General features: G+C 41.0%; 1 protein-coding gene across 2 annotated transcripts in view; it reads right to left on the bottom strand.

The window, feature by feature from the left end:
- The window catches only part of CABIN1 (calcineurin binding protein 1), a 104,562-nt gene that overhangs the window by 26,784 nt on the left and 50,541 nt on the right, over positions 1–27,237 (bottom strand). For both annotated transcript variants that reach the window (XM_057373879.1, XM_057373880.1), the window contains exons 30-31: positions 2,289–2,452; positions 189–285 (exon numbers count right to left, since the gene is read on the bottom strand). In XM_057373879.1, coding sequence (XP_057229862.1) covers positions 189–285; positions 2,289–2,452 — 261 coding nt within the window. The remainder of the gene's footprint in view (positions 1–188; positions 286–2,288; positions 2,453–27,237) is intronic.

The following is a 27,237-nucleotide window of genomic DNA, read 5'->3' as shown; positions in this document are numbered from 1 at the left end:
AAAATTTTCTGTGCAGTGGCACAAAACAAAAGTATTAGAAGTGCTTATAAATGGAGCCCCTCAGTCCCAGGAGATCTAAGGAATGAGTAAACTGCAAAAACTGCAAAAATGAGCACTGMAAAACCCAATTACAAAAACCAAATTACTGCAAAACCAAATTCCAGCCATGAAGTGCACTGCTGCCTCACCTGTGTGAGGTCGTTGAGAGTGTCCTCCAGCACCTTCACTGTGAGCACAAAGGCTTGCTGGGCCAGAACCTGGCGATCTGCATCACGCAARTACTTCCTGTGCCACAGAAAGAGAGCACAAATGAAGTGAACTGCCAAAAGCTTAACTCGAAAATCAACAGCTAGAACATTGAAAGAAAAACAAGAAAAAAAAAAGAAAAAACCAACAAAGAATTTTAAAACAAGAGGAAAGCAAACAAAACATACACAGGTGCATACTGGAATATAACAGTATTGGAATACAACACTTTAGCTCTGTTTCCTCCACTTCTCCCCTYCCCATAAGCATCAGAGATGACACAAATGAAGCAGAAGTCAGCACTGTCTACAAACAGAGGGAAGGGGAGAAATGAAAAAAGAAAACACCTAACAACCAAACCCAGAGCAAACCAGACAACCAGATTTCCCRTATGGAGCCTTCTGTGCCCTTCAAATATCAGCTTTTTATTCAAACCTTTTTCTGAAAGAGTATTATAGTCACACAAAGCCATGTTGAACTCTCAGGTGATTTTCATGTTCTGGATAAAGCATGCATGTGAGATTAAGAACATCAACCAATCCTCTCTCTTTGATCATACCAGTTCCTTTGAACCCAGGATTTGTAGAGCTAMAACATGGGTTGTTAATACCTTTTCTCCTAGTTAGTATTACAAAAAAATAACACTGTATGTGTAAAACATTCACTCTATAGCTTCATTTAATTGACTAGAGCGYTATAATTTCAGTGTATTGTGACACATTGTTTTAGTCTGCTTTCAAGGAAAACACTTCAGCCATCAATCCCACCTAATCAAGTTTGATGGAAAACTTAATTTCCATTTCAGAATTAGCTGGTTTTAATGAGAAAGCTACAAATCAAGTCAGTAACTTTGAAAGGTACTAGTTCAGTCAAAAGGCCAAKATTTTTAATACACATATTTCCTCTGTACGATTTTAGGTTAAATTGGTAACTTCATATCTTTTGTCTAAAAAGCAAACCATAAACATCTGACTCCTCATTAGYTCAGTAATAACTAAAGCCTCCCTATTTTTAAAAATAGGGTTGTTCCAGGCATATACCAGACACACCCAGAATATCTGCATTTCTAAGTTCCTCTAATGATTGCAGCTCACCATGGCTGGCACTGGCTGATCCAACATGTCAAATTGCTTGTTTTTTGAATTCAGTCTAGACTTATAAATAACATAATATTTTTAGTACAGCTATGGGCTTACTTGGGACAGAATTTAAACCTTCTATGGTCCAGTACTTCTGATATGCTAAAAGTCAAAGTATTTTTGGCTTCAAGTTTGCTGAACAAGTGGTGACATATTCCCAGACACATTACAATCCATGCAAATTCACATGCACTCACACTCAAAAACACATGAAGAAATCTTCAATGCCTTTAACTTATTGCCATCAATCATTCAAATTTCATTTCCTAAGAATTTGCCAGAGAACAATTTCAACATTTCCCACAGGGCAATATACTACAATTTTACCTCAGCTGCTTCAGTGTTTTSCTTGGATGTTTATTTTGGTCTTCCCATTGATACGAATCCATATATAGCTCACATTAATAGCTKCTTTTTTCTTAAATAAGGTTAATGCAATTAAAATTAGATCACCCCTGAACAGGATAAGCTTTTTAAATAGCATCAGCTGCCAAGAGGCACATAACCATTGTTCAGTCCATCAAGGATTACAGGAAGGCAGGATGCTGGGCCGTGACCTCCCTCACTGCACTCAGCTCTTATGCAAGAGCGAGCAGAGGGTGCACAAGTCACCACGCTCTGTTTCTCCAGCGACTCCCTCCACGTGACACAACACCTCTCTAAGCCTGTTAAGGCACCTCTATGCCTGCTCTGAGTTTTAAGAGAAAGGCAGAGAAACTCCAGGCTATATTATAAAATAGTAATCCTGAGAAAAATTAACCATCATTCCACTATATTCCCGAGGGAATCGGTCTRAAGGCTTTTTTCCTAAACAAAGAACAGCTTTAAATAAAATAGTCATACAGCGAAAAAAAATGTATTCAAAGCTTTACAAAGTAATGGCTTAAAATAAATCTATCATACTTTCCCTGATCAGGGGTCCTCTGTAGCATAGATGAAACTTTGAGCAAGGTGTTGTAATCCTTTAGCTGTGACAGCACATTCAGCAGCAGGACAATCGAGCGGTTCATATGAGACGCGAAACTGCCCGGGCGGTCGATCTCATCCACGGGGATGCGCCAGATTCCCTGCAGAGAAAGGAAAAGAGGAAACCTTTCAAGAGGGATCCAGCTGAAAAGGACAGAACCATGAAAATGTGGGTCACATTCTGCAGCATGTTGAGTTTCACCAAGGGCCAGGGGAATAATGGACAGACAAAAGGTGTGGTCCCACAGACAGGGAGATATGGATTTAGATCTCGATTTGAAGTCAATTGATTCCTGTCAGTGGCAAAAGAGGAAGACCCACAAAAGCCACAGCACATCTTCTAAATATGTTTCTGCACTATTCCGAGAAAAAGCAAGCAAAGCCCAAATTTTATTGCGCATTTTTCTTCAATGTTAATGAACAYGCCTTCCTAAGCCAAAGCTCCAACTACCATAAAAAATAAGGAGTAACTTAAATTAAGTTTTCCTGGCCTGAGAGCTGTTACTCATATGCAGTCATAGCAAGTTTCTATCTTCAAATAATCTGTTACTAAATATCTTAGCAACTTGGTTAGTGCCTTGATATCATCAGTGTTCACTATGGACTAACCAGACCAATAGGAAGAATCAGATTCCTCAGCAGGATGCATTTTCCAGTGGYAGATTCAAATACTTGGGCATACATCCTGATCCTCCTAATTAAATTTCTGCTGCAAGGGAATCTTTGGGGAGCAAGGCTGGAGACTGATAGGAAATATAATTTAATTAGGGTTAGTCAGCTCAGATTTTGCCATGTCTAATAAGTCTAACAAGATTGTTTCAGGTGCTTACTGGGATTCTGTCAGCACCCTAGTCAACCACACCTGAAWAATGAACTGCACGTACTACCACACTTGTATGTTAGGATGGTACTTATATTATGACCATTCACAAAAACTGCTGTTGCATCAGTGCAAACCCTTCCCTCATGCTTTATTWGGTTCTGAGGCTTTTCCTGTAGTAGCTTTCTAGGAAGAAAATCCCCTGACCATGTACACAATTTTGTGACAAGGCAGAAAAGAAGTCTCATTGATAGGAGCACCTGACTGAAAATGAGTTTGGCTTTCCAATCCTGTTCAGAGAGCAGGATATACAAATATTTACTCCTTTATCCTTGTTTAAAGGTCTTGCTTTGATTTGTTTAGCTTTACTTTCTGTGTGATCAAAACTCTTCAGAACTTAATATAAAGTGGAAGCAAAGAAAACAATAAGTGCAATCATAAATGACATTTGACCAGAAAAGCAGATCCATAACCCCCTGTCTACAATGGATCCTTCCCCTGCACGTCTGCAGAGAATCTGCAGTTCTGCTTCATAAGGCATAGGAACTTAGAAAAAAAAACCCACAGAAATATCAGTGGTTTAATATCAGTGTTTTTACATGGAAAACAATTACTTCAACTAGATATAATGCACAGACTAATAATCTGCCAAATTTTCTTGCCCTTGCTTTTCCTCATGCTCTTTACTCTTACTCCCTAGTGATCACAGTAAAGCTGCTCTTCCTCCTTGCCCCCTGAAGCTCTCTTTCAAACCCTTTTATGTAGCTTTCCTTTTCCAGAACATATCTAAAACCATGTCGTGACCAACCCCCAGGCACGACCATCGTTTCCTCCTGTTCCCAACAACCAAAGTCCACAAACACCTTCCACAGCTCGCTGGCCAAGAGCTCATCTGCTCAGGGAGCTCTGCAGCTCACAAGCACATAGAGATCATGCAGGTAACAGTTCTGGAAACCAGCACATAGTCCATTTAAACAGAGATGCTTTTTCTTCCCCCAAAGCATACAATGGCTTTCCTTTCAGGCTACAGATGAAACACACATTCTGGAGMTGCTATTTTTTGCTTCTCTGCACGTATGTAAACTGGGTTTCTGCCAAATCCTAAAACAAGTGAATGCCTCATAATGGCACCACATTGCAACAACCTACTTAGCCAATTTAACTACACAAAACAATTTATGGCCAACTACAGCACACTGTAGGAGTGGAACAGTGCCAATGTGTAGGTAGGTTCCTGGTCTTTTTCAGCATTATCTCATCCTTCATTTGAATCAGGAGGATGACTTGGATCAGACACTGTATCTGGAATTAGTTGGAAATAATTTTGCAGCTCCTTCTCACATATCCCATATATACATTTTAATGCTACCTAGGAAATTACAATAATGTATAAGAACCATCTGCAATGACAGAATATACAAACTGAAACTGCATCCAGAAGGCCAGGAAAAAGTCCCTCAGATAGAAACAAAGTTGCGTATTTCTGGAGAATGCGACTGTCTTTCTACAACAGAGCACATTAGAAGAGTTTAAATTAAAACTCACATTAGGGGTGTTCAAGTTTTACCATTGCAGTTGAAAAAGTAGGACTGATTTCAAAAGGAAAGTCGCTAACTTTTCATGTGTTGACTTGTAGCTTTWTAAATGCAAAGCAGCAATAGATAGATGTTCAATACATATCTGYCCATACCTGCCTGTTCCACACAGGTATGTTCTGCCAAAAGCAAAAAGAGACCTGCCATCCAGAGTAAGAAYAATCTTCATTCCATCACTGTGATTTATTAAGCAATATGCAAAACACTGATGTTAAAGTGAGTTTATCAGAAATTWTTTCAGGAGTGATGTTGAACTTTTAAGGCTGCGACTTCAGTCAGAATCTAAAGAATGTTTTGTTTAAGTCTCTCCCAAAGGCAATTTTAACAAACCCCATCAAGTATTAATTTTTYCTTCCCAAGTATCAATAAACTTCAGGAAGAATACTTCTGAATTCAGATCACACACTGCAACTTCTTTTAAGAAGCTGAATGTTAGGTTGTTTTTTTTTTAAACCCTAAAGAAATATACAAATGCAAAGCTTGTAAACATATAATTGAGGAGAAGACCAGGAAATGTTATTCAGTTTGACTAAAAGTTTTTATATCATCACTTGAAATTTGAGATTTGTTAGTGAAGTATCTCTCTTGAAAGCACACCCACAGAGGAGTGCAGATCCTTGGAACAACAATTTCCAATTCTTTGAAAGGTTTTGTTACTGGTCATCACTGCACAGGGTACCTGACAAAATGTCTCCAGCTCTGGCCACGGAAAGGATTTTACATCCAACGCCCGCTCCTGTTTGCTGGCCACCATTGCCACTGCTGAAAGGTTCTCCTCCCTGCTGCCACAGCCAGCAGAGCTGTTTACATCAAACCAGAGGAAGGAGTGAGACGCTTCCAACAACTCCAAAACGCCTCTCAAGATCCAAAACATCAGGCTGCTCTCCATGCCTTCCTGGCAAAACAAACATGCTGCAAGAGTGGGGGCGGGGGAAGCCTGACACACACTGCTAGGAAAAGATAAATCTGGGAGYAGAAAATCCTGCAGAGAACTTAATRCTGAATTTTACATTAAATACAAAACTGAATAATGAAGCCAGTCTACCATAATCTTGGTGATACTTTTACAATTCTTTTTCAGCTTGGAATTGCTGCTCTGCCTCCCTTTGTGGAAGGAGGGTGAGCAGAAGAGGACGGTGCTGCRAGCAGAGCTGCAGCCCTGTGGTACTTTCTAGTTCAGTCACTGAAAATAGAAAGGAAGGAAGTGTTTATTATTTCTCCACGCTGCTTACTCCAGAACTTTAGGGGAGGGGATTCCCTGGGGTTTAGGAATGCCTCTCTGAGGAGGAGAGGCTGACAGATCCCAGCAAACCCCAAACTTCCCTGGGGATGGCTGCTGCTGCCACGGCACAGCTCCAGGGTAAGCCATTTTCTGAGCACAGATCAAACTTTACTCTCTCACTGCTCCATGGCTTCGCTTCTTAACGAAATGGAGAAATGCAAGTCATGCTTCAGATGATCCAATGTAACAAGCAAACACATAAAACCCACACTGCTACAAATAAAGACTTCCCATTACTTAACTCTCTCTTTTTTATCTTTTTTTTTTTAAGGGGTCCCAGAAGTTCACGTTGCACTACATACAACAAACTGGATTCCAAGTGACCAAAGCAAAACCAAACACTTCTTCATTTGTCAGTCTCGGTAATACCCTGCTAAGAAGAGCCTTTAGTAAAAAAAAAACCAGGATTTTAAAATGATTTTTAAATTGCTAGAAAGTATGACAAAACGAGCAAACTAATTAACTAAGTGGTGCAGGGAAGGCACCAATTAATAATGCAACAACCCATACAGTATTTCAAAATCATGAAGTTGGACTAACCACAGTTGTATAATCCCTGGAAAGCTCACACTTACCTAAACTTTCTAAAGTCTCTGCTTTAATACAAGGGTTAAGCACAACATACTGAAGTACTACTAGTTTTACTCATGTCCTGACGTAGTTACTTATATCATTTTAATGTCTTGCTCCGGGTGCCTGCAGAGGAAAGGGATGTGGTTCAAGCTGAACAGATTCAACACACAGGATCTGAGAGCTCAGTATTTTCAGCTAAGAAGGTACAGCACAGACCCTTGAATATCCCCACTCCTCTGTAAGCATTGCTTTATTTAGTGCTCAARTTGGGGAGCGTGTCTTTGCCTGACTCACGGCTTCCTGCGACTTCTGAGTGTAACCATTAAAACCACTGCCCCCTCCCCCATTCAGCAAATTACTAAACCACCTTTCCTCATCCAATCTTAACATGCTCCCATATMTCTTATTATTTTACTCTGTCACCTGATTTTGACTTTTCTTCTTTTCTACAGATAATTCTATTATTTTTCTTCTGCAATACCCCATTTCATCCACACTGCTAGTCAGCATRTAATGGAACAATTCTGCCTCTGTGAACAGGAATCTGAGTGGGTACAGAAGTATTAAGAAAGGAAAGCAGCTATATTCAGAGTATTAAAACTATTATCTGCATGGGCCAGTGTCATCAAGCAACCCTTGCTGACCACAACTTAGCCAATTTCAGGAAAACCTTACAAATTTTTTCAGACTATAGTTATTATACAGTACAGTAACAGAATATATTTTAAAAGTATGATAATAAATTCATTTTATCAGCCTGGAAAAGGAAACAGAAATAAAGGCAAAACTGCAGCAACCTTCTTTCAATAAGTCAAGAACAAGCAGGATTACAATCGTTGGTCTATAAGGCAAATATTRTCAATTCCTTATTTTCTTATCTTTTAAATAGACACACACTTGGAAATGATAAAYAGCAGGTATGCATTTTGGAAGAACTGTGGATTTCTGTAACATTACTTCAGTAAGACTGCAGCATGAAAAAATATTGACCAATGGAAGTGCTCCACATGTTCCAACCATCATATGCTGATAAAGAAACACAATGGACAATTCTCACCTCTTATTTCTCTCTTCAAAATACAATATATTTGCAGAGTCTTAAATTTCAGACTTTTCAATTTCCAGAACAATCATTTTACAGTTGACTTGACATTTAACTGGTTTTAACCCTATGAAAAGAACACCCAAGCCACAGCCACTTGGGAGACCGTGAGCATGAATCAGTGAGACACACACACACAGGAGGCAGGGAAAGGGAATTATTTCCTTGCTGCACAAGCAATTCCATAAAACCAGAAATGCCTTGTTAAGAAGATGAGTTACAAGTTCAGGTGGAAWTAATGAAACAGAAACTGAGGCCTAGAGATGGTCTTTGCAGAGCTTTGGGTTTGGCCRTTTGCCAGGCAGAATCGAGAGGTTTATGTTCACCCGGTCAGGAGGCTTGAGGAGTTTTCACTCAGATGGTTCCCATGTACCATGTGATTCACAACCATGTCAACAGAAAGTCACATCACTTTTTTTTTTTTAAAGGGAAACAGCTAACTAGACTGTAAGAAAAGGAAATAGAGAAACCATCCTACTTCATGGCTGTGACAGAAAGACAAAGAAAGTAAGGAGGAGCAACAGACCAGTCTCTTAAAACCTGTTTGAAGGTACAATCCTGCTCAAACAATAACACAGCTGCATTCCCTCCAGAGCTCTGCACCAGAGTGCCTCAGGCAGACATCACCCACATGAAAACCCAGGAAACACAGGAGGTGTGTGCATAATGCATCATCCTCTGGGTGAAGGTGGCTGTTCCCTGCACTGCTTTTCCAGGTTAACACCATCAGTGCTGGGGCAGGGTCCTTCTCCAGGGTACTCTAAGTAACAGCCCCCAGAGTCCCTCTTGTTTAATCCCTCATTTCTCTGACCTGAAATCTGGGGTGCTAAAGCAGAGGTGGATTTGAAGGTAAAGCTGTGGAACACTAATTCTTTTTTCCTTTTTTCTGTTGCCAACATTRACAAAGGTTCCCTTTTGGACAGCTGAACAACTTCTCAAGCTGGAAGGTCAGTTACTGATAAAAAGACTTTGGAACAAATTACTTAAGTACATTTATCATSTTTCCACTGTAAGTTGCACCCTTTTACCAGCTGTATTTTAGGAAAGAGAGAAAAAGRGATTGATTAGGAAAGGAATTAAATTACCAGCATTTAAGTTTTTTAAACTTCCAGACAATTCAGGGTTGCCAGAGGGATGCAGAAGAGCAGAAGTCATCCAGAGACTTAGTCAGRCACTTCCATCTACTCAACACAAAACTGAGGGGTGTCTCCTCACCCATGTTGGAATTTCTTTTGTTACTTCAGTATCCTTTTCTGGGGTACATTTGGGTTTTATGCCATGTCCCTGTCTGAAAGAGTTTGGAATTTTTTCTTTGGGAGGATATAAAGAACTGAAATCCAGAGAACAAAGACTGCTTCTCAATCTTCTGACACACAAATAACTTAATGCAGAAGCCTAATGAAAGAATATGAAACCTTGCTGGGAAAACCCTTTACCAGAATTTTGAATTTCTTTAGGCATTTTTGGGACCTGATATGGGAAGACTTCTATACCACTGAAATAACTGGCTAGCAAGGCACACTTAGAGAGTGACAGAGGTTCTGGTTTTGCCTCACAGACAGCCTTTCTTTGTTTTAAGAGGATTTTTCTGGTAAGCACTTTTCTGCTACAACCAGACTGCCTGGCATCARATGCAAATGGTACCCCAAGTTAATGAAACAAGCTTGGTACAGTYCACCATCAGCCTGGAAGTGGGCAGGCTTCTGCATTAGCCCATGAAGACATAAGCAAACTCTCAATTTTGACAACATTTGGCATTAATCTAACTCCATATGTCTCTGATACAGACATACATTTAATGGCACCACCTAGAAAACTTTTACAGAGGGATAAAGACATTTAGGGGATGTGGCTCACCTGAGCTATTATAAGCTCCACTTCAGGATGAGGTGAGTTACAAGCTAGAAACGACTATTTCCTTTCAACACAAAGGATGATGACTAAGTCATAAAAGATGACAAATGTTAGGGGACATAAATGACAACCAGAAACTTTGCAAAGTAGCTCTGGTCTCTATCAGTGGGAAGCCAAGGCTGAGCCCCACCATTCAATCTTACTCCTAAAGGAAGTGCTGCAAAACCACAGACCTGGGGTTAACACAAAGCAGAGAGAAGCTGTTGCTTCCCAGTGAAGTTTTAAGGATTATTGAGATTTTTTTCACCCAGRCCCCAACACTTCTGTTACTATAGTGACTGTCCCAATCTCCCCAGAGGTTCAGAGCAAACAGCCAGTAGTGCACATGCACTGTAACTGGTATTGTTTGGTGGAAGGAAGGTTACTTGGGGATCCCACCTGGACTACTGTGTCCAGCTCTGGGGTCCTTAGCACAGGGAAGAYGTGGGCCCATGGAAACGGGTCCAGAGGAGGCTACAAAGACAATCAAGAGGGCTGGAGCACCTCTGCTGTGAGGAAAGGCTGGGAGAGCTRGGGTTGCTCAGCCTGGAGAAMACAGGCTCCAGGAAGGCCTCATAGTGACCTTTCAATATTTACAGGAGGCCTACAAGAAAAATGGGGACAAACTTTTTAGCGGGGCCTGTCAGGATAGGAAAGGGGGCAATGTTTTTAAATTAAAGAACGGTTGATCTGGATTAGATATAAGCAAAAACTTATTTCACAGTGAGGGTGGCAAAAGACTGRCACAGACTGCCCAGAGCAGTGATGGATGCCCCAACCCTGGAAACATCCAYGGTCAGATTGCACAGGGCTTGGAACAATCTCATCTGATTAAAGATGTCCCTGTTCTTTGCAGAGGATTTGGACTGGGTGACCTTTAAAAGGTCTCTTACAACCCAAACTATTCTGTGATTCTACACGTCTGTGATTCTACCTCAGCCTAATTTTAAGAGAATTGAAAATTGCTTCAGAACACAGAACTATCAGCTATCATTTCTGACTACATCTTGTAGCACCCAAAAATAGTGAACCTGGCACAGAGCATTACTGAAGTTATTCTGATAACTCTCCTGCCTTAAAAGACTGCATGGGCAGTAGAGCACAACAAAACCTCCATCATTTAGTGCAGTATTTACARTACTAGAAAGGAAAGGGGGTTGAGAAGTTAATGATATTAAGAGCTATGCTAATTGTTGAGATTTAGCACACTGTTAACGTAGAATTAGGTTCAGTTTCTTCATGCTGAAACACTGCAGTAAGGGTCTCCTTTCACAGGATGTCACTTCCTACTATTTCAGTAGGCTTGAAGGCTTTGAAGAAACACATTTTCACCTACATAAATACCAAGTTTTAGATGTAAATTACTGATTATCCAATACTTAAAGAATCATTGATTTTGAGTATTTTAAACTAGGCTGTCAGAGTGCTAAAAAGTTATTTTACCAAAATACTCTGATTTTTATGCCAACACAAACTGGTCTTCAATCCTACATCCCTTGCTTTTCAACAAACAAAATGCATAACTGCCCACTCSCACCCAACAGCTGACATCCAGCATCCCTGCATTGACAGCACAGAGTGTCTTTCAGCTTTTAGACTCTCCTCTACATAATGACACACAGAGCGAAATATCAAGATGAGAGTCTATAAAATCCCAGTGTTTGCAAAATATTTCTGCATGTTGTTCATACAATCCTCAGAAAAAGTGACATGAGACACCTTTATATTTTACATCTATATCACCATGGTAGACTCAAAATCTCAGAACATGTCAAAAGCTAGAGGGTTCGATCAGTAGCACAGAGGAAATGCTATCATTTCAGAAAACAATACTGATCAWGCACTCAGTGTTCTTTCTTGTCACYACCAAATTACTACAATACATGGCATTAGGAAATCCKGCTGAAAGAGATCTTTGAGCCTGAAGGAACATAAATCAAAAGGTCCAGAGAATGCTTGCTACTAATTTCCATCACAATTTTTGAAAACAGAAAACCTTCTACAGCAGCATCACATGGCATTCAGAAAACATAATCAAGCAATGATATTTAAATCCAGTGGACACTTTMATTTTATCTTGATACAAAATTACACCTTCACAGAAGTTACTTAGAAACATTTTCCTTAAAACACCTGCTGCCTAAGATGTATCCCTCAGACAAACATTTTCATCCCAGAGAACTGTGAGTGACCATGCAGCCACACTACTTAACTYAGGGACTTTTGAAAAGAGTACATTTTACCTCAGTGACCTGGTCTCAACTGACCCTGGTAAGTAAGAAAAAGTAAGTAAGTTCAAGGTGACACAACACAAAATCAGATTTCTGCACTGTGCATACTGAAACTTGGTCAGAGAAAGGCCACGTCATTACTCGGAAGTGACAAACCCATTTGTAACTACTCTGGTTGGGTACGGGCAATTTTCTTTAAAGCTGTTATGACCTTAGATTCATGCTCACAAGCCACAGAGCTCAAAACTCACATAKGTAGGGGGTTTGGCAGCTTATTTAGGAACAAATTAAGACTACGAAAAAAGCTAGTAAACTTCACTGAATAGACTGTGAAGTTACTCACAAAAATTAAGAGAGCTGGATATTGGAACTTAATGAAGAACTTTCAGTACTTTTAACAGCACGAATACAAGCAAGCACTACTAACCAGGATGTAAAATAAAATGCAATACATACCAGGAATAGTACTAAAAATATATACTCAACTGTTCACTATTGGAAAACACATTCGGAAAAGAGACAAGAATGGCATGTTCCATGACAGGCTGGTATTTTAGTATGTGCACACAATCTGGAAGCRCAGAGAAATATTTGAATCTTTTGTCAGTGTCGAGAAGAAAAAAAGCAATAGAAAGCTGAAGGGAATAAAAATTTAAACTCCTCTAGTGTTCTGACAGAGGTAAAGTGACAGCAGGAGCTAGCAGAAAAGCCTTTCAGACCAGGATCCTATAAGATCTGTCTAGGGTTCCCTATCCCTTTTTCTAACGCCAGTTTGAGAAAGACATGTGTTTGTAAATACATGACTTAATTCATATTTGAAGGTCACAGTTCTATCTGAGGTTTCATACCGGCTTAGGAATGACAGAAGTACACATCCTGGATTTCAAACAGTTTGTCAGCTGAAGYTGAGGGCAGGAAGCAGCTTATTTGAAATAGGTAGGAAGAAACAAACATCCCATAATAGTGGTTATGAACCAGAAAAAGACATATGTAGTGGTAAAGCCTTGGAGAAGACATACTCCTCTCTAACAACTAAAGCTCTACRTGAGTTTGCACATTTCATCCTCAACAATTAAGAGCCTTGAATTAAGCCATTAGGAGCTGACAAGTAATTAATTTCATTATCTCTTTTTTCCCCACTACAGCAGCATCCACAGAACAYTTCCATTCTCTGTCCAGCAAGTGGAGGCCCTGAAGGAATCCTGACGGCTATAAAAGGTAAAAAAATCTCTTTCTGTTATGCACCCCACAGCTAATCTCAAGTATCTTTTCTCCTCTGATACAGGAATTCATGAAACAAAAAAGAATTTCATCAACTCTTTTTCAAGTATTTTACCTTTTTCTTTTTGAGAGGGGATATATATGTGTGTTAACACCTAGCACGGTCTTGTTTTCAGACACTCCCAGGGCTTCCTCAGAAAAACAAAAGCAGYTCTTTATCCAGTTGTAAGCATTACTGGAAATGCCTAATTCAAGTAAACATTTAGGCAGCAGGCTGCCTAGCACCCCAACTAAAGTTGACTGATCTTTGATAACACCAGAGAAACAAGACATTGCAGGGAAGCAATAATTCAATTACCCTATTTACAGTAACATAAATCACAGTATACACAGGGGACCTTCAATATTCAACCAGCAGTAATACTACAATAGCTTGATCTAACACAAGGCAYGGCAATGTCTCAGCTCGGCAGAAGACAGGGTATGGTCTGCTGGTGYTTGATATCAGTGATACAGTGGGATAGAAATTATTTGAGAACAACCAGAGTTATTTTTAAGGGGGAGGAGGAGTTAGGAAGGCCTCAACATTTAGAGTATTTCAGACTCCAATAAAGAGGCTAAAAACACACAACAGTCCTATTACTGAAAACAGTATCTGGGTATTCAAGATGTCAACCTGAATATGCTCCAATAGAAAAGACACAACTTCCAGCTCCCTGGGTAATAAAAACCTCTACRGCATATGCTTTAATTCCTAGATCTGCTTCATGCAAAATGCCCCCAGCACACTCAAAAATCTGCCATTGCACAAATAAACAGAGGCTGCAGTAAATTAAAAAAAATAGAAACATGGAGCTGCCACAGCCAATGCCGCAAACAGCATGTGGCACTTGCTTTATGCACAACACCAGAATTTACTGCAATTAAGACATACGTTCTAAAATTATAAACATGTGACCAGACAAAGCTGACTGGTTTTAACAAACTGCTAATTAAATTGGAATCCTCTTATCCTCTCTCTCTTTTTAGCTGAATGAAGCAGCAACTGTTACAGCATAGTAGCTCATGCAAAATAGACGCTGAACAACAGGCTTTCCTGTTAGGTCACCGTTAAGCAGGGGAATCTCCCGTGTGCGCCCGGCTCTCGTAGCAGAGCAGGGAGCGCWCAGCAGAGAGCACAGCTGGGCTGCTCTGTGCCAGACTGGATTCTTAGAGACCTACCGGCTCTTTGCTCTTCCACACATGAAAGCCGCCCTTCGCAAGCTTTAGGGCTGGATTGAAAACGAAGGTGCTAAGTAATTCATCCCACCCAGGGGGTGGAGGAAGGAGAAATCCCAAACAATACAGACCGAATCAAACAAAAATCCCTCACCCTTTCGTCCCCCCTTCCAAACTTCTCTCGACTCCTCCGTTTCCCATCGCCCTCAGGATTTTCCCGTGCAGCAAAGCAGCTCTGTTCAGCCTCTAACCGCAGGCGAACCGAACTAATGAAATAAGTATTTCCCAACCACGACGGCAAATGTCATCAGATCTCATCTCCCTCCCTCCAGCTCGGAGCTGGGATGAGCCCAGCGGCGCCCGCAGCCCGCCCAGCACGGGGAAGGGATTCCCCGCAGGTCACGGCCAGCTGCTCGGGAGGCTTTGAGTACCCGCGGGCAAGCGGAATAGGAAACGGCAAAGGCACGGCACATCGAGGAACGCCCTAAAGCGCAGGGGGGGCGGCAGCTGTTGGCGCTGCTGCGGACAGAGAGACCGAACTTCCTCCAGCACCGCATCTGTTCCTACCGGAGCCCCCGGCCCCCCCCGCGGGCATCACCCGCAGCCCGGCGCGTTCCCTCGGCGCCCGCCCGCCGGCCCCGGGCTCCCCGCGCGGCCGTGGGAGCGTGTGCGGGGGGAAGTTCCCCCCGAGCCGCCCCCCGCACTCACCATCACCGAGGCGCGGGCTGGCTCCGCCGGAGTTCCCCGGCGGCCGCGGAGCCGGAGCGCGCCCGCCCCCGCCCGGGCCCCCGCGCCGCCTCCGCGCCCCCACCTGACCGCCCCCGCCCGGCTCACACTTCCTCTCGCACCGGAGTTGCCCGAGCCCTGGAAGCCGCATACCTCGGATTTCCTGCCGCCGCGGATAGTTATTTATTTTATTTCTCCCTCTTTCTTCGCCGCCGGGAGGCTGCGGGCCGGGGCCGGCCGTGCCTGACAAGARGATGTCGGTGCCGGTTACCGCCGAGCCTGGCTCGCAGCCATCCCGCTTAGGGCAGCGGAGCCAACAGCTGCCGCTGTCGGTTCGCGAGCATTAATAAAAACCAGTTATCTGCTCCCACCTGTCCGCCAAACCTTCCCGAAATATTCCCTGACCCAGTTTAACCCCGCGGGTGCCGCTTCACCGCCCTTCACCTCGCCGCCACCGAAGGCCCGTTCGTGACCTATTTTTCCCCGGCGCGGCCGGCTCGCTGCTGTGCCCGCAGCGCCGAAGCGGCGGGGCCCGCCGGGATGCTCGGAGCGCCGGAGCGCGGCCGCCCGCCACCGGCCGCCTCCCCGCCGCNGCCCGCAGCGCCGAAGCGGCGGGGCCCGCCGGGATGCTCGGAGCGCCGGAGCGCGGCCGCCCGCCACCGGCCGCCTCCCCGCCGCAGCTGCCGCCATGGCCGGGCGCGGGGCCGCCCCCGCAGGCGGCACAGCCCGCACCGCTGTGCGCTCGCCCCCGCGGGGCCACACCGCAGCTCCCCCGCACGGCACCGACACGCGGCGCGGCAGCCTCGGGCACCGTTCCCCCGTGCTGGCGCTGGCACATCGCTCCCTCCCCRGCTCCTGCGGTACCAGGGGGTGCTGCTGGCACCGTTCTCGCACCAGTCCTTTGCCACTTCTTTCTTTACATCCTTCTGCCTTTCTCAAACTATTTGAAGGGGAAAAGAAATATCTCCCCTTGTCCTTTTCCAACGACTTCCCTCTCCCTACTTTTGATGAATTCGGTGAATCCCACGTTAACAGACCCAAAACGCGTGCCAGTCCACTGCCAACCTCAGTCCATGTAATCCTGCCTCACAAACTCACTGATACATCTTTCTCAATCTCAGTTTAGCACAGCTAAACCCATCTTCTTTTCCCAGCCACTGATCCATGCTCTGCTCCAGATTACCCTCATCTCAGAAGTTTAAACATTTTATCTTTACTTGCTCCTTTCTCTCACTTTTGCAAGCAGGGCAATTGCTTYGACCGCTTCCTTGCCTTTCTAAGCATTGCAGGGACTTGGTTTGGTTCATTTTTTTCCCTTTCTCTCTTATTAGGATTATTCTGAAGTGCTTAAAATCCATCCTGTTTACTAACACCTCAGGTTTAATACCTTSCTTCTCAACTGCAACAGTCCCCATATGCTAGGCAGAAGTCAGGTGCTAACATTATCTTCTTTTCCCATCACTTTAGCCACTTTTTACCCATCTTTGCATTTCTTCATTTTCCTATTTTCTTAGCACAGCAGTTCAAGGATTCTCACACTGAAAGCTCTATATACCTTGTCACTTCCTAATTATTTGCATACTTAACAGCACCTTGAAAATACAGCTATTAGCTGTAGAATTTAGCTATCCTATTTATCTATTACAAAATTATATTCATCAACAATACCCTGTGTCTATGTCTCCACTTAAACTGTAAGACACAGATTTTTTTTTTTTATTTTAAAGCTAAGATTTCACTATAGGCATTACCACTGTCTAAACAAACCCATGTCTTCATTGCCTCTCACATCTTTCCACCAAAGGCAATAACAAATTCTGTGTTGAATAACAACACAGTTTTGGCATTAMCACCTCAAAAATCCATTAACCTTTACTCTTTGACTGCATAACATGGATTTACATTTTAAATACAGAACTGAAATGAATACATACTTTCTATGTATTCATGCAAACAGGGTTGTTTCTGACCTGCCCTTTTTCATCTGCTCCTTTAGTCACAACAGCTCCTACTGCACTATACTGGGGCTTTTTCCTATCTATTGTCATTTTTAATGCAAATTAAGTAGTTGCTGTGCCTGAAATTAAATACATAATTGGTGTTCACTAGATTTGAAATTGTCTCTTTATCTTTAAAGTTTAAAAGTATATGTTTTYCACCACGTATCTTCTTTGGTTCTGYCCMATTCCAAAGGTTTCTTACCARTCCTTTGGTCTCTCTGACCAGCATTTTCATTAATCACCATGGTATTTCCCATGTTTGCATTACAGACTCCTATAGCACACATTGGTCAGTCGTCTGAACCATCACAAGCAGAGCGAATTTTGCAATATTTGCACGTGCAGGTGCAAATTGGTTACCTAAAGTAAAAACTACATCTCCTCCACGAAGAGTAAGTGGCATCCCCTGTATCTGTGGGAACCAACAACACACCACAGGATTTCCACACTCTGGATACGGGATACACTATGGGGATGCTCCAAATTCAGCAGGATTGTGCAACAAAAGTGGATAAAACTAACTGATGCTCATAGAAAGGGACTAAACCCTTGGGRTTCATGTCAGAAATGTCCTTGAGTTATTCACAGGCACTCACACATCCTCCTAAGCTGCATTCCTGGTTCAGGCAGTCCTGCTCCAGGCTCCTGCAGAGGATGGCTGGCACCATCCCACCAGCATTCTTGGTTCAGACTTAACACCATGTAAAATCAAAGGCCTTTTCACTCATAACTTTTATACAGCACAGTATTTGGAACACTGTTTAAAATATTCTGGCTGATTAAGGGTAAAAAATGATCAACTATTTTCTTGTTTTATTAGTTGGAGACATTGTGCAAATGAGGGCTGTAGAAACAGCTAACATCTACTGCTTTTAAAKCTTCATTTAGGTGATACAGAAACAAAACAATGCGGCTTTATGCATTTTGGCAAGGAAGAATGGATGGGAAAAAGACTGACATAGCAATTACAGGGAACTTGAAACATGCCCAGAGTCAACAAGATGACCTAACATTTGTCCTTTTAAAAATAAATACTCAGAATGAATAGTTTCAGCTCAGCAAACCATCTCTGAGAAAGAAAAACAATCATCCTAGGTGCAACTGGTAATCCTCAAAGACCATGTCCTATACTTGTCTTTCAGTTATGGGAAWGGAGGAGTGCACAGCACTATTCCAGACCATTAAAACTGACAAGTTTGTATTGCATTCCATGTTTCCTACTTGGAATCTCATTTAAATTTTTTGTTTAAAAATCCTCAACTCAAAACCAATCAGAAATATCTGATGAACACCTCAGCCAGAATCACTTACMGGATGTGAGCTCTAGCACGTGCTCTCCGCTGCCACAACACTAAGAGCCAGATGGAAATGATTTTACACTTCTGCACCCTGGGACTTCTCCATGAAATGTTCTAGGTGAATAATGAATTCTCAGAAAGATTGCAGGCCTCTCTGCACTGCTGAGATAAGGGTGCCAGCTTTCCTTGCAAGTACAGCACATGAGCTTAAGGTCATTTGAAATTCTGTTCCATTTTCAAATGATTTTCTTCAGTTTGAAGGATAKGCACTGTGAATCCTAGCATGAACTCTATTTCCACTTAGCACAAGTAGATTTCACCCCTTGTTTTTGAGGAAGTAAGACCTTGTTTTCACTTAGAGATGACCTTTTTTTTCCCTTGTAGAGATAAGAGTAAGCTCAAGCTTCCAGTTCAGTGCAAGTCCTACAGAACTAGAAAGTATTATTCCTCCAGCAGCAGTATTTGCCTCCTTTAACTCAGGTATTTTCAGTCTTGCAAACAGTCATATAACAATAGCTACCAGATTGAAATATTTGCCTCAAAACACCTGTCTAATCCAGAATTGCAAATTTTGTAGTCTTATTTAAGCATTTTCCAGGAAAATTTCTCCTTTCCATCGGTGATGGGACTGAACATGTTGTAATTTTGTATTTGTAAAACTTACTCAAGAACAGCAATTTCTACAGATAGAGTTTTTATTTTGGGAATTTCATATGGACCATATGCTGTCTCTTTAGACACTAACAAATGTAAAATCATAACAAATTATTTGTCTACATACTACATTTAAACTGTTCTCAAARGGCCAAATGGAAGAAGCAAGCATAAGTGAAAAAGGAATAATGGGAGAGGAGTATGCCAAAAGGTAGCAATAGGAATAAATGAAGCTGAAAGGAGATTTGGAACAGAAATCCGAAGTTCATCATCTTGCTGCCTCACATTGCTGCCCACATACTTAAAAGACTTCAGATTCATCTCCTGGTGGGCCTTTCATTTTGTCAGCTCCAGTCTGCCGCTGGAGACAGCTCTCAGACAGAAGTTTTCAGGAAGAAAGACATTGCTTTGCTTTACCTTATCGATTTGAGAACACACAGAGGCAATGAATTTTATTCTGGCTCAATTATTCACAAAAAGCAAGCAGAGACTTGTCAGATTTTGAAGGGAGGAAAGTGACATATTGAGAAGACAGTGACAAAATAACCCAGAAAATAGTCCTACATGGGAATGGTTCACCTGCCTACACTGTCACAGTGATGCTCAGCCCAGAAAACAGTGTCTGTGGCTTCCAGCAAAGACTTCAGATCGAGAGCAATACTCACTGATTACTCWTTTGAAAGTTAACTCTTCTGCTTAAAATTATTTCTTCCACCCTTTGTCAGCAGGGTCACATTGAGTGATTGTCTGAATCCTAAGCTGAGAACTCCCCAGGCAGGAAATGTGTAAGACAGTTAAGTTCTGTCTATGTGTCTCCTCCTTTCTTCCCTAACACAAATCCTTTTGCTTTCTAAGTGCCTGAGTGCCAGGTGGCACAATCTGAAAAAATAACTTTTATGGCACAGGAGTTGATATTTCTGAATGTCAGCATGGGCAACTGACTTTTCTGAAGTTTCACATCAAGASACTGATGATCTCCAAAGCAATCAACACTGAGTTTTTGGTAAAATTCTTCACTTGAAATTCTGCAACACAAGCCAGCAATGCTGAGAACCCAAACCTATTTCCTGATGGAGACTCCCTCCAGCTGGAACACATGCACTGCTGTTAATTTAAATTTCAGTCAGTTTCTAATACCTTTATACCCTAGTATTCTGTTTACAAACTATATAGAATATCACTTATTTGCTCATGCAATTTAAATATTGAAGTTTTTTTTTTAAGAAAACTGTAAGTAAAAGCTTAAGCTTCCAAAATCTTTGCTTGAAATAAGCTTAACTTTCAGAAAATGTCTGTGTACATAGTTGCATGTTTTATTTGAAACACTAAAAATGTGAAGTATTATTTTTGTTGGTCTGAAAGTAATGTTCTCTTTAGTAWAAATAATTCAGAAAAATACTTTTGCTTTATTATTAATTGGAAAAAAAATGACAGTGAAAATACCCTGACCWAAAACCTGCTGGGAAGTAAGTAATTTTCAGTAAGACCTTTAGTACAGAGCTGTCAGTCTAAGGGCAAACAAAGCCATATGTTTTTCTTTCAAGCCTGTTGGAAAAACCACTGCGTTATAGGCATGAAAACAGCACCTTAATGTGTCACTAAATACAGCTTTTACGGATTAAGTTTATCCCATTGTCAGTACTTCAGCTTACAAAGTATTTGGAATGTGCATTTCATTTCAACACTTAAATGCCCTTTTTGAGTATTTATTTTCTCTTATGCTACCAAGAAAATACCTTTGAAATAATTGCACTGCATTCACATCAGGAATCCCATCTTCCTTATACAACTACACTGGCCTGTAAGTCCTATTTCTCTTTAAAATCTGATTTATGATTCTATTTAAGTTTTTTCAACACTGAATCTGCCACGAGCTGTGAAACACATGGATTACAAACATAAAATATGTACTCTATATTGAGCAGATCAGCCATGACAGAAGGCAGTGTTGAAGTGTCAGAGTTTGGGATGGTTACACACACTTCTCCATGGATGAGCTGCATGAACATAAAGGCCTGGCCTGTCTTCAGGTTTGCCCAGATTTTTCCCACTGGAAATACTTCAGTCACGTCAGGATCTGTATCACTGAAATAACTGGAGCTCACTGATTCTGAAATGCTGTAATTAATAGTTATATTATTAATTAAGAAAAAAAGAAGCAACAAACCCTAACATATACTCTTAAACCCTGAGCATAGTCTGTCACGAGGAGTAAACCAAGTATGTGCAAACAGAAATCATTTTAGCTGTTACACCAAGCTCATTAAATGATCTCAAACATCTGAATACTTAAGAAAATGCCATTATATTAATGACTCCCACTAGTTTCAGTCTGCTGAGCAGGAGATCATAGTCTAAGMGCTAATACACTTTGAATATACACACAGTGAACAGCTGAAGAGATAAAGATTGAAATAGAAAATGACCTAGTAGGAGTTTTCAGTTCTGATTTTTACTGTGTCAGCAAACCAAATAGCCAGCAAAATTCATAATTCATTCYGAGTAACTGTTAGGAAGTGCTTCAAGTGAAAAAGTTTGTGGGGCTTTTTTCTGATTCTGCTTCCTCTAACCTATAGAAAAATTAAACTTCATAAAAGCCAAATTTGTGAAACTATTGACAGGAGGTGAGTAAGCAAACTAGAGGAGATGAGGAGGCAACTGAATAGAACAAAGGCCATAAAAGCTGCTGGAAAAAAGCCATTTGTCACTCAAGCTCTTAAAGAAATTCTCTTGTCAGATCAGAGTAATACACCTGAGTGTTCAGAGGTGCATGCTGAAATACTGACCACTATGGGCTTCATTACTTTCACTCACACACTCAATCCTCTTTGGTTTTAATTCCTTTCAGGAGGCTGRGAAAGTCACCTTGTCTAAGTGGCCAACCCCTGCTGTTTCCTATAGTAGCTACCACACAAACTCCAAAAGTGTTCATATTATGCCAGGAAATCCTACCTCCTCCACAGGAGCCAAAGAGTCTGGAACAATAATACACTATACAATATTCAATATTTTTACTCCTCTAACTTCAGGAATTTTGCCAAAAGGATGGAGTACTATTACTCAGAGAACTCCTGCTTCAATGTCCACATTTCAGCTCCACACAGTGATACTGCAGTCAGCCAGCAAAATGGTCAGCCTACACAGCAACAAATATGCTCTTACCTATCTGCCATCTTATCTTCTCCATCTTAACATTTTTAATTTGGCCAATTATATATTGCTACAGCCATTAAGTTAAACATGTTTATCTAGAAATGCCACCTGTTTGCACAGGTACACACRGACTTGCATCATACTGCTCTCATGCCATGTTTTTCTGTTTTCATTTTTACACTAAGGCAGTGGATATCCATGAAAAATATCCTTCTCCACAGAACTGAAATTCCTGGAATATTTCTCATTAAATACATTTCTTAAAAAAATAAAGGTAATTCCACTATTTTTTCTCTTCTTTCTACAAGAATGAAAGTTACAATAAATCACCACAGCTCCAGGTAGATTAAAATCATCACTGATGCAGAATGAAACTCTCACAGGGTTCCAGAAAGGCAGGATGAGCTGTTTGTGYCATGGAAGTGGGTTTGTGTTCCCTTCCTGCTATTTGGGGCCTTTCACCTTCAGAGTGAGATTGGTATTTTTACACAGACAAGACACAGGAATGAAAAAAATCTGCCATACCTGGAATATGGAACAGACAAGTGCTGTACTGAGCAAGATCAGATACAGGTTGATATCTACCTCAAAAGCAGTCCTGGAAATATCTACAATATTGRATATATAGAAGAGGAAACTGCCTTGATTAACATCATAAAATCCTCTTAAAATATGACTGCTAGAAAGAGTTCATCAAAAAGCACAGTTCATCCTGGCTGTAGCACACACAGTTTCTCCTAAGAAGGACACATTGAAGAAAACTCTACATCCATTACATGAATATTCCTCAGAGTGATTCCATCAGTTTTACAACAAAGGAAGGGGGTATTTAAAGACAACAAGGCACAACTTCACCACTTCAGACACATGAACATTGATTGCCTGCTCAACACTCTCGTGTGAACTCCACACACGGATATTAATAGGAATTCTGTGTCAAAGCTTCCAGATAGAAACTATAGGAATTGGTAGGAGAAAGGAATGCTAATGACAGCTAATTAAAGATTCAATTCTATGTCTTAGATTTTCTTCGAAGATTCCAGATTCAGTCTTTTCTGGCTTTGTTCGCTTTGTTTTGTTTACACAGCGGTCTACATTGAAGTAACGGTTCCTGCCATTTATTTTCATTATAAAACTAGGAGAAATAGCTCACAGTAAGAACCTGCAAAAACTAGTCTGATAACTGGATTATAGACATATAATACAAAAACATGTATTTYTAAAGACCTTTCATGGATCACCACCTTTAATACCTTGTTCTACTGTATTTAAAAGTCTACTTAGTTTTTAAAAAATCCTATTTAAATTTTTTTAAGAGGAGAGAACCCACTCCAAGTGTAAAAGTAACCCCATTAAGCATCTAAAGGTAGCTCTCCCACCCGTATCTGATACACAGCTAGCAGATGGAAAAATCAAATTATGGATTTATTCATCACACATTTGTAAAAGGACACTCTTCACACAGTATTCCAGCAAGCCTCCACCTTTCAAATACTGTTTAGAGTGGGTGGAACAGTTACTGTTAGACACTTAAGATTTAAAACAAACTGCTTATGTCCTGTAACACACTGCAACCCCCGTGACAATCTCTTTGCTGCAAAGCAATAGCTTCATTTATTTCTTGGTTATTTGCTCCCTTGCTTACCTTTGCCTAGAAATTCAKCTACTCAACAAAAGAAGAAACTTTTCCTAGGGAAACAGAATGGAAAAAAATAGCTGTTTAATATCCACTGGCACAAATGACAGTTGAAAACCCCATGCTAATATCTCCAGGGATTTAGATTTATTGGCATCTTTACTAGCTGGGTCTTGGAAGCCTACAAAGTTGGCCAGAAAGAACAGCGTGTATATATTGAGACAGAAACTCTGTGAACGACGGACATTTTTCACTGATGAGTTCTGTTTTTCCAAGAGGATGGAGTGAAGAACTGTAAATAACATGTTGGGCAGAGGTTGAAAAAGTTATCTAGCTTTTTATAGGCAACTTTAAGACTTCATTGCTTACTGGGTTTCTGGTCTCAAGCCAATCACTAWGAAAGTTTCACTTGCACAGTTAACTCCTTGCTTACCTTTGGTCCCACAGTTGGTATTAARATTTCATAAGAAAGTGAGCACACATGAGAGCAAGTGAGAGAGAATGAGAGAACAAACTCCTCTGTACCCACTAACAGCATGCTTTCAAAATGCTAGAAAATCAGTGAGCCGGGATGTATGAGTAGAATTACATTAACTTTACAAATGAAAAAAACAAGGGGCAAAGATGGAAAATGACTTGTTATTGACAAAAGAACAACTATCAAGGGTAAAGTCAGAAAAGAAATAATTTATGTTWACTCTGACTGTAGGGACAACTTGTATCACACTTTCCTGCTTCCCCTTYCCCCAGTGGAAGCCATTTATCACACTAGACTAGAGAAACAATGGACATTAATATGATTACTTGACTARAATATGTGGATTTTTGAAAAGCTACCTTTTTCCATGAAGAAACAGTCTGCCTGTTTCAAACACAAAAAACACAGTAAATTCAACAGAGTCAGAGTCAAYAATGTCTTGTACATTCAGTTGCATAAAATTGACTTTCAGTTTGAGAAAAGGGCCAGGTTACTACCTTATTATGTGTTTTAATGAGCCAACTTGTCCAAAATTTAAGTTTTCATTAAAAAACAAACAAAAAAACCCAGCTTCTAGATTTGATGCAAAAATAACCTTGTAAATAAGAATTATATTTAATCGGTGCAAATATGCCTTCCTGAATCTGCAGRCAGGTAAGACAATGATTTTTTCAGTAGGAGTTCCTCTATCCTGTGACTCAACGGACATGCAATGATGGGTGCTGAAAGCATCACACCTGTGACACTGTGCTGCTCTGCAGCAAATACAGTGAAGGGAACTGGAGAAAATTAACAAAGACCAAAAAGGAAGAAAAACAAGAAAAAGAGAATGGGAGAACACTGATTTGTTTTCCTTTTTCAGTCTTCCAAACTTTAGCTTGTACTGTGACCATAAAATATATGGCATTTATACAGCTGACTGTATTTACAAATTAAGGCATATGATTATTCAATCATTTGGCTCAGAAAGGACTCCTGGAGGGTTTTTCATTTATTCCTCAGCAGCTTTCCACACAAATATTCCTTCCCCACACCAGAAATGGTTTCCTCACAGAGATGAAGAACAATAGTTTTATAATGTCATTATTGGGGAACGTAGGAAAAGCTCTGAAATCCTTGTTAAAATTCCTGGGGCAGCAGGCCAGGCAGGCAGTGTGTCAGCTCCAAGGYGTGTTGGAGGCACAGCAGCAAGGTCTGTGTAGCTGTGCCTAAGGAGAGGCACTGGCTGACCTCCAGAACCTTGGCTCCCCCAGTCCCTGAGCAGCAGAGCTCCCCACAGCAAAAGTCTCCTGAGCACAACCCCTGAACTGTCAAACCATGCCACAGAGGCTTGTTCTTCCGAGCACAAGGAGAAAATATGGAGCAGAGACATATTTTTTACTTAACATCTGAATATTTCACAGTCGATGGAGAGCTGGCAGGAGGATCTGCATTACTGAACGGCCCTTTCACAAAGCAGAGCRCTCGCTCGTGCTGGGCTTATTCCTGCCCAGGGAAAACACTGACATTTCATGGCCATCTCCTGAAGAGATTAAAGACAATTCTGTCTTCTAAAGTAGGTAGGGATTTAGCCATCTCCTAAACAAATGCCTCAATCTACCTACTATAAGCACAGAAGAGAAAAATAAGTAGTAAAAAAAAAATTAGACTATTAAAATATGTTCTTGTGTGTCATTCTGGTATCATTACTATATTGTTTARTGCAACTACACAGTGTTAATGGTGCAGATCACCTTTTCCAGACACCTTTTTTTGCATAKCACCTATTAAATGGTACTAAGTCTAATAACTTGCTTCAAACATTATCTAGTTGCTGGAATCAAAGCRTGGGTTTGTTTTTTTTAAATTATTCCTTTGTGGTTTCTGTTCCCTTGTGGTTGCATAAAAATGGCATCCAAAATTCAGAAGTAAGAACAGCAAACCCAGTAACTAAACCCCTGTGATTTCTTGCATGTCCCTTGTGATTTTTTTCTTAAGTTTTTTTTTTTTTTTTAATTTGAGTTGTCAATCCCTCATATTCATTTTCACATAAAGTGTTAGAAGCACTATAAAGACCAACATTTTTTCAGAATCAATCACAATTAAACTAAAACATAACCATTAATTTTCTTAGAGCCCCCATAAATGATTAAACTCCAGCTCTCACCATGCTGAGGGCACAATCCCAATTCAATGGATGCACTGTAAGTTTTCTTCAAATTTTTTCCATTTTCCCCCAATGTGATTTAAATGGCAGTAGTTTGGTCGGAAGGCTCGTGTCCCACATAGCAGATGTCGAGGAGCTGGAAGCACATTTGCCAACCAAAAAGAGACGCACCAACTATGAGCAGGAGGAGAGTAACTCAGATCTCTCACCAGCCAAGGACAGGAAGGAAAGCAGAGTGGTGAAATTTCTACAAAAGTGGTTTTAGTCTKCTGTTGCCTCCAGTTTGAAGTTTTTTGAGTACATGGCAGGAAACACTGAACCTGAGGTTTCAGTCAGGKTGTCTCACACAACCCTGAAAGGCTTGGCAGTGCATGTTGTTTGGGGCTTCTTCAAGGCAACATTAGTACCAAATTCAGACTGGGCAGAATACATGTCTAGAATAGGTTCAGAGCACACTTAATCTATTTCCCTCTTCCCCTGGATGACATAGCCATCTGCCCCTAACAGAGACATAAAATTCTGTACCAAATCTTTCACTGTAATCAAAGTMATCAGAATTATTAATGCTGAGGTTACACTTCAGGAAATGGGAGAGAAACAAACAAAGGCTACTGTATTGGATCAAAAGAAAAACCCATATATTCCCTCAATGCCGTATTTCTGACAGCGACCAGTAATGTATATCTTAGGGAAAGTATAAAAACAGTTGAGGCATAAAGCAAAACTTCTTTGATAGAACTGCCCAGCTTCCAGGAGAGCTGGGGCATGTTGCCTTTTTGTCTTCTATATTGTCAGCTTCATAAGAACCTTCTTTCCTACATATCAAATTCACTTGTATGCCTCTGGTCCCACAGAATCCC

This window comes from Malurus melanocephalus, unplaced genomic scaffold, assembly GCF_030028575.1.
Source record: "Malurus melanocephalus ecotype Western Australia unplaced genomic scaffold, MMel_1.1 scaffold_208, whole genome shotgun sequence".
Classification (NCBI taxonomy): domain Eukaryota; kingdom Metazoa; phylum Chordata; class Aves; order Passeriformes; family Maluridae; genus Malurus; species Malurus melanocephalus.
The sequence above is the reverse complement of the archived record's forward strand: the minus strand, read 5'-3'. Positions and strand labels throughout refer to the sequence as shown.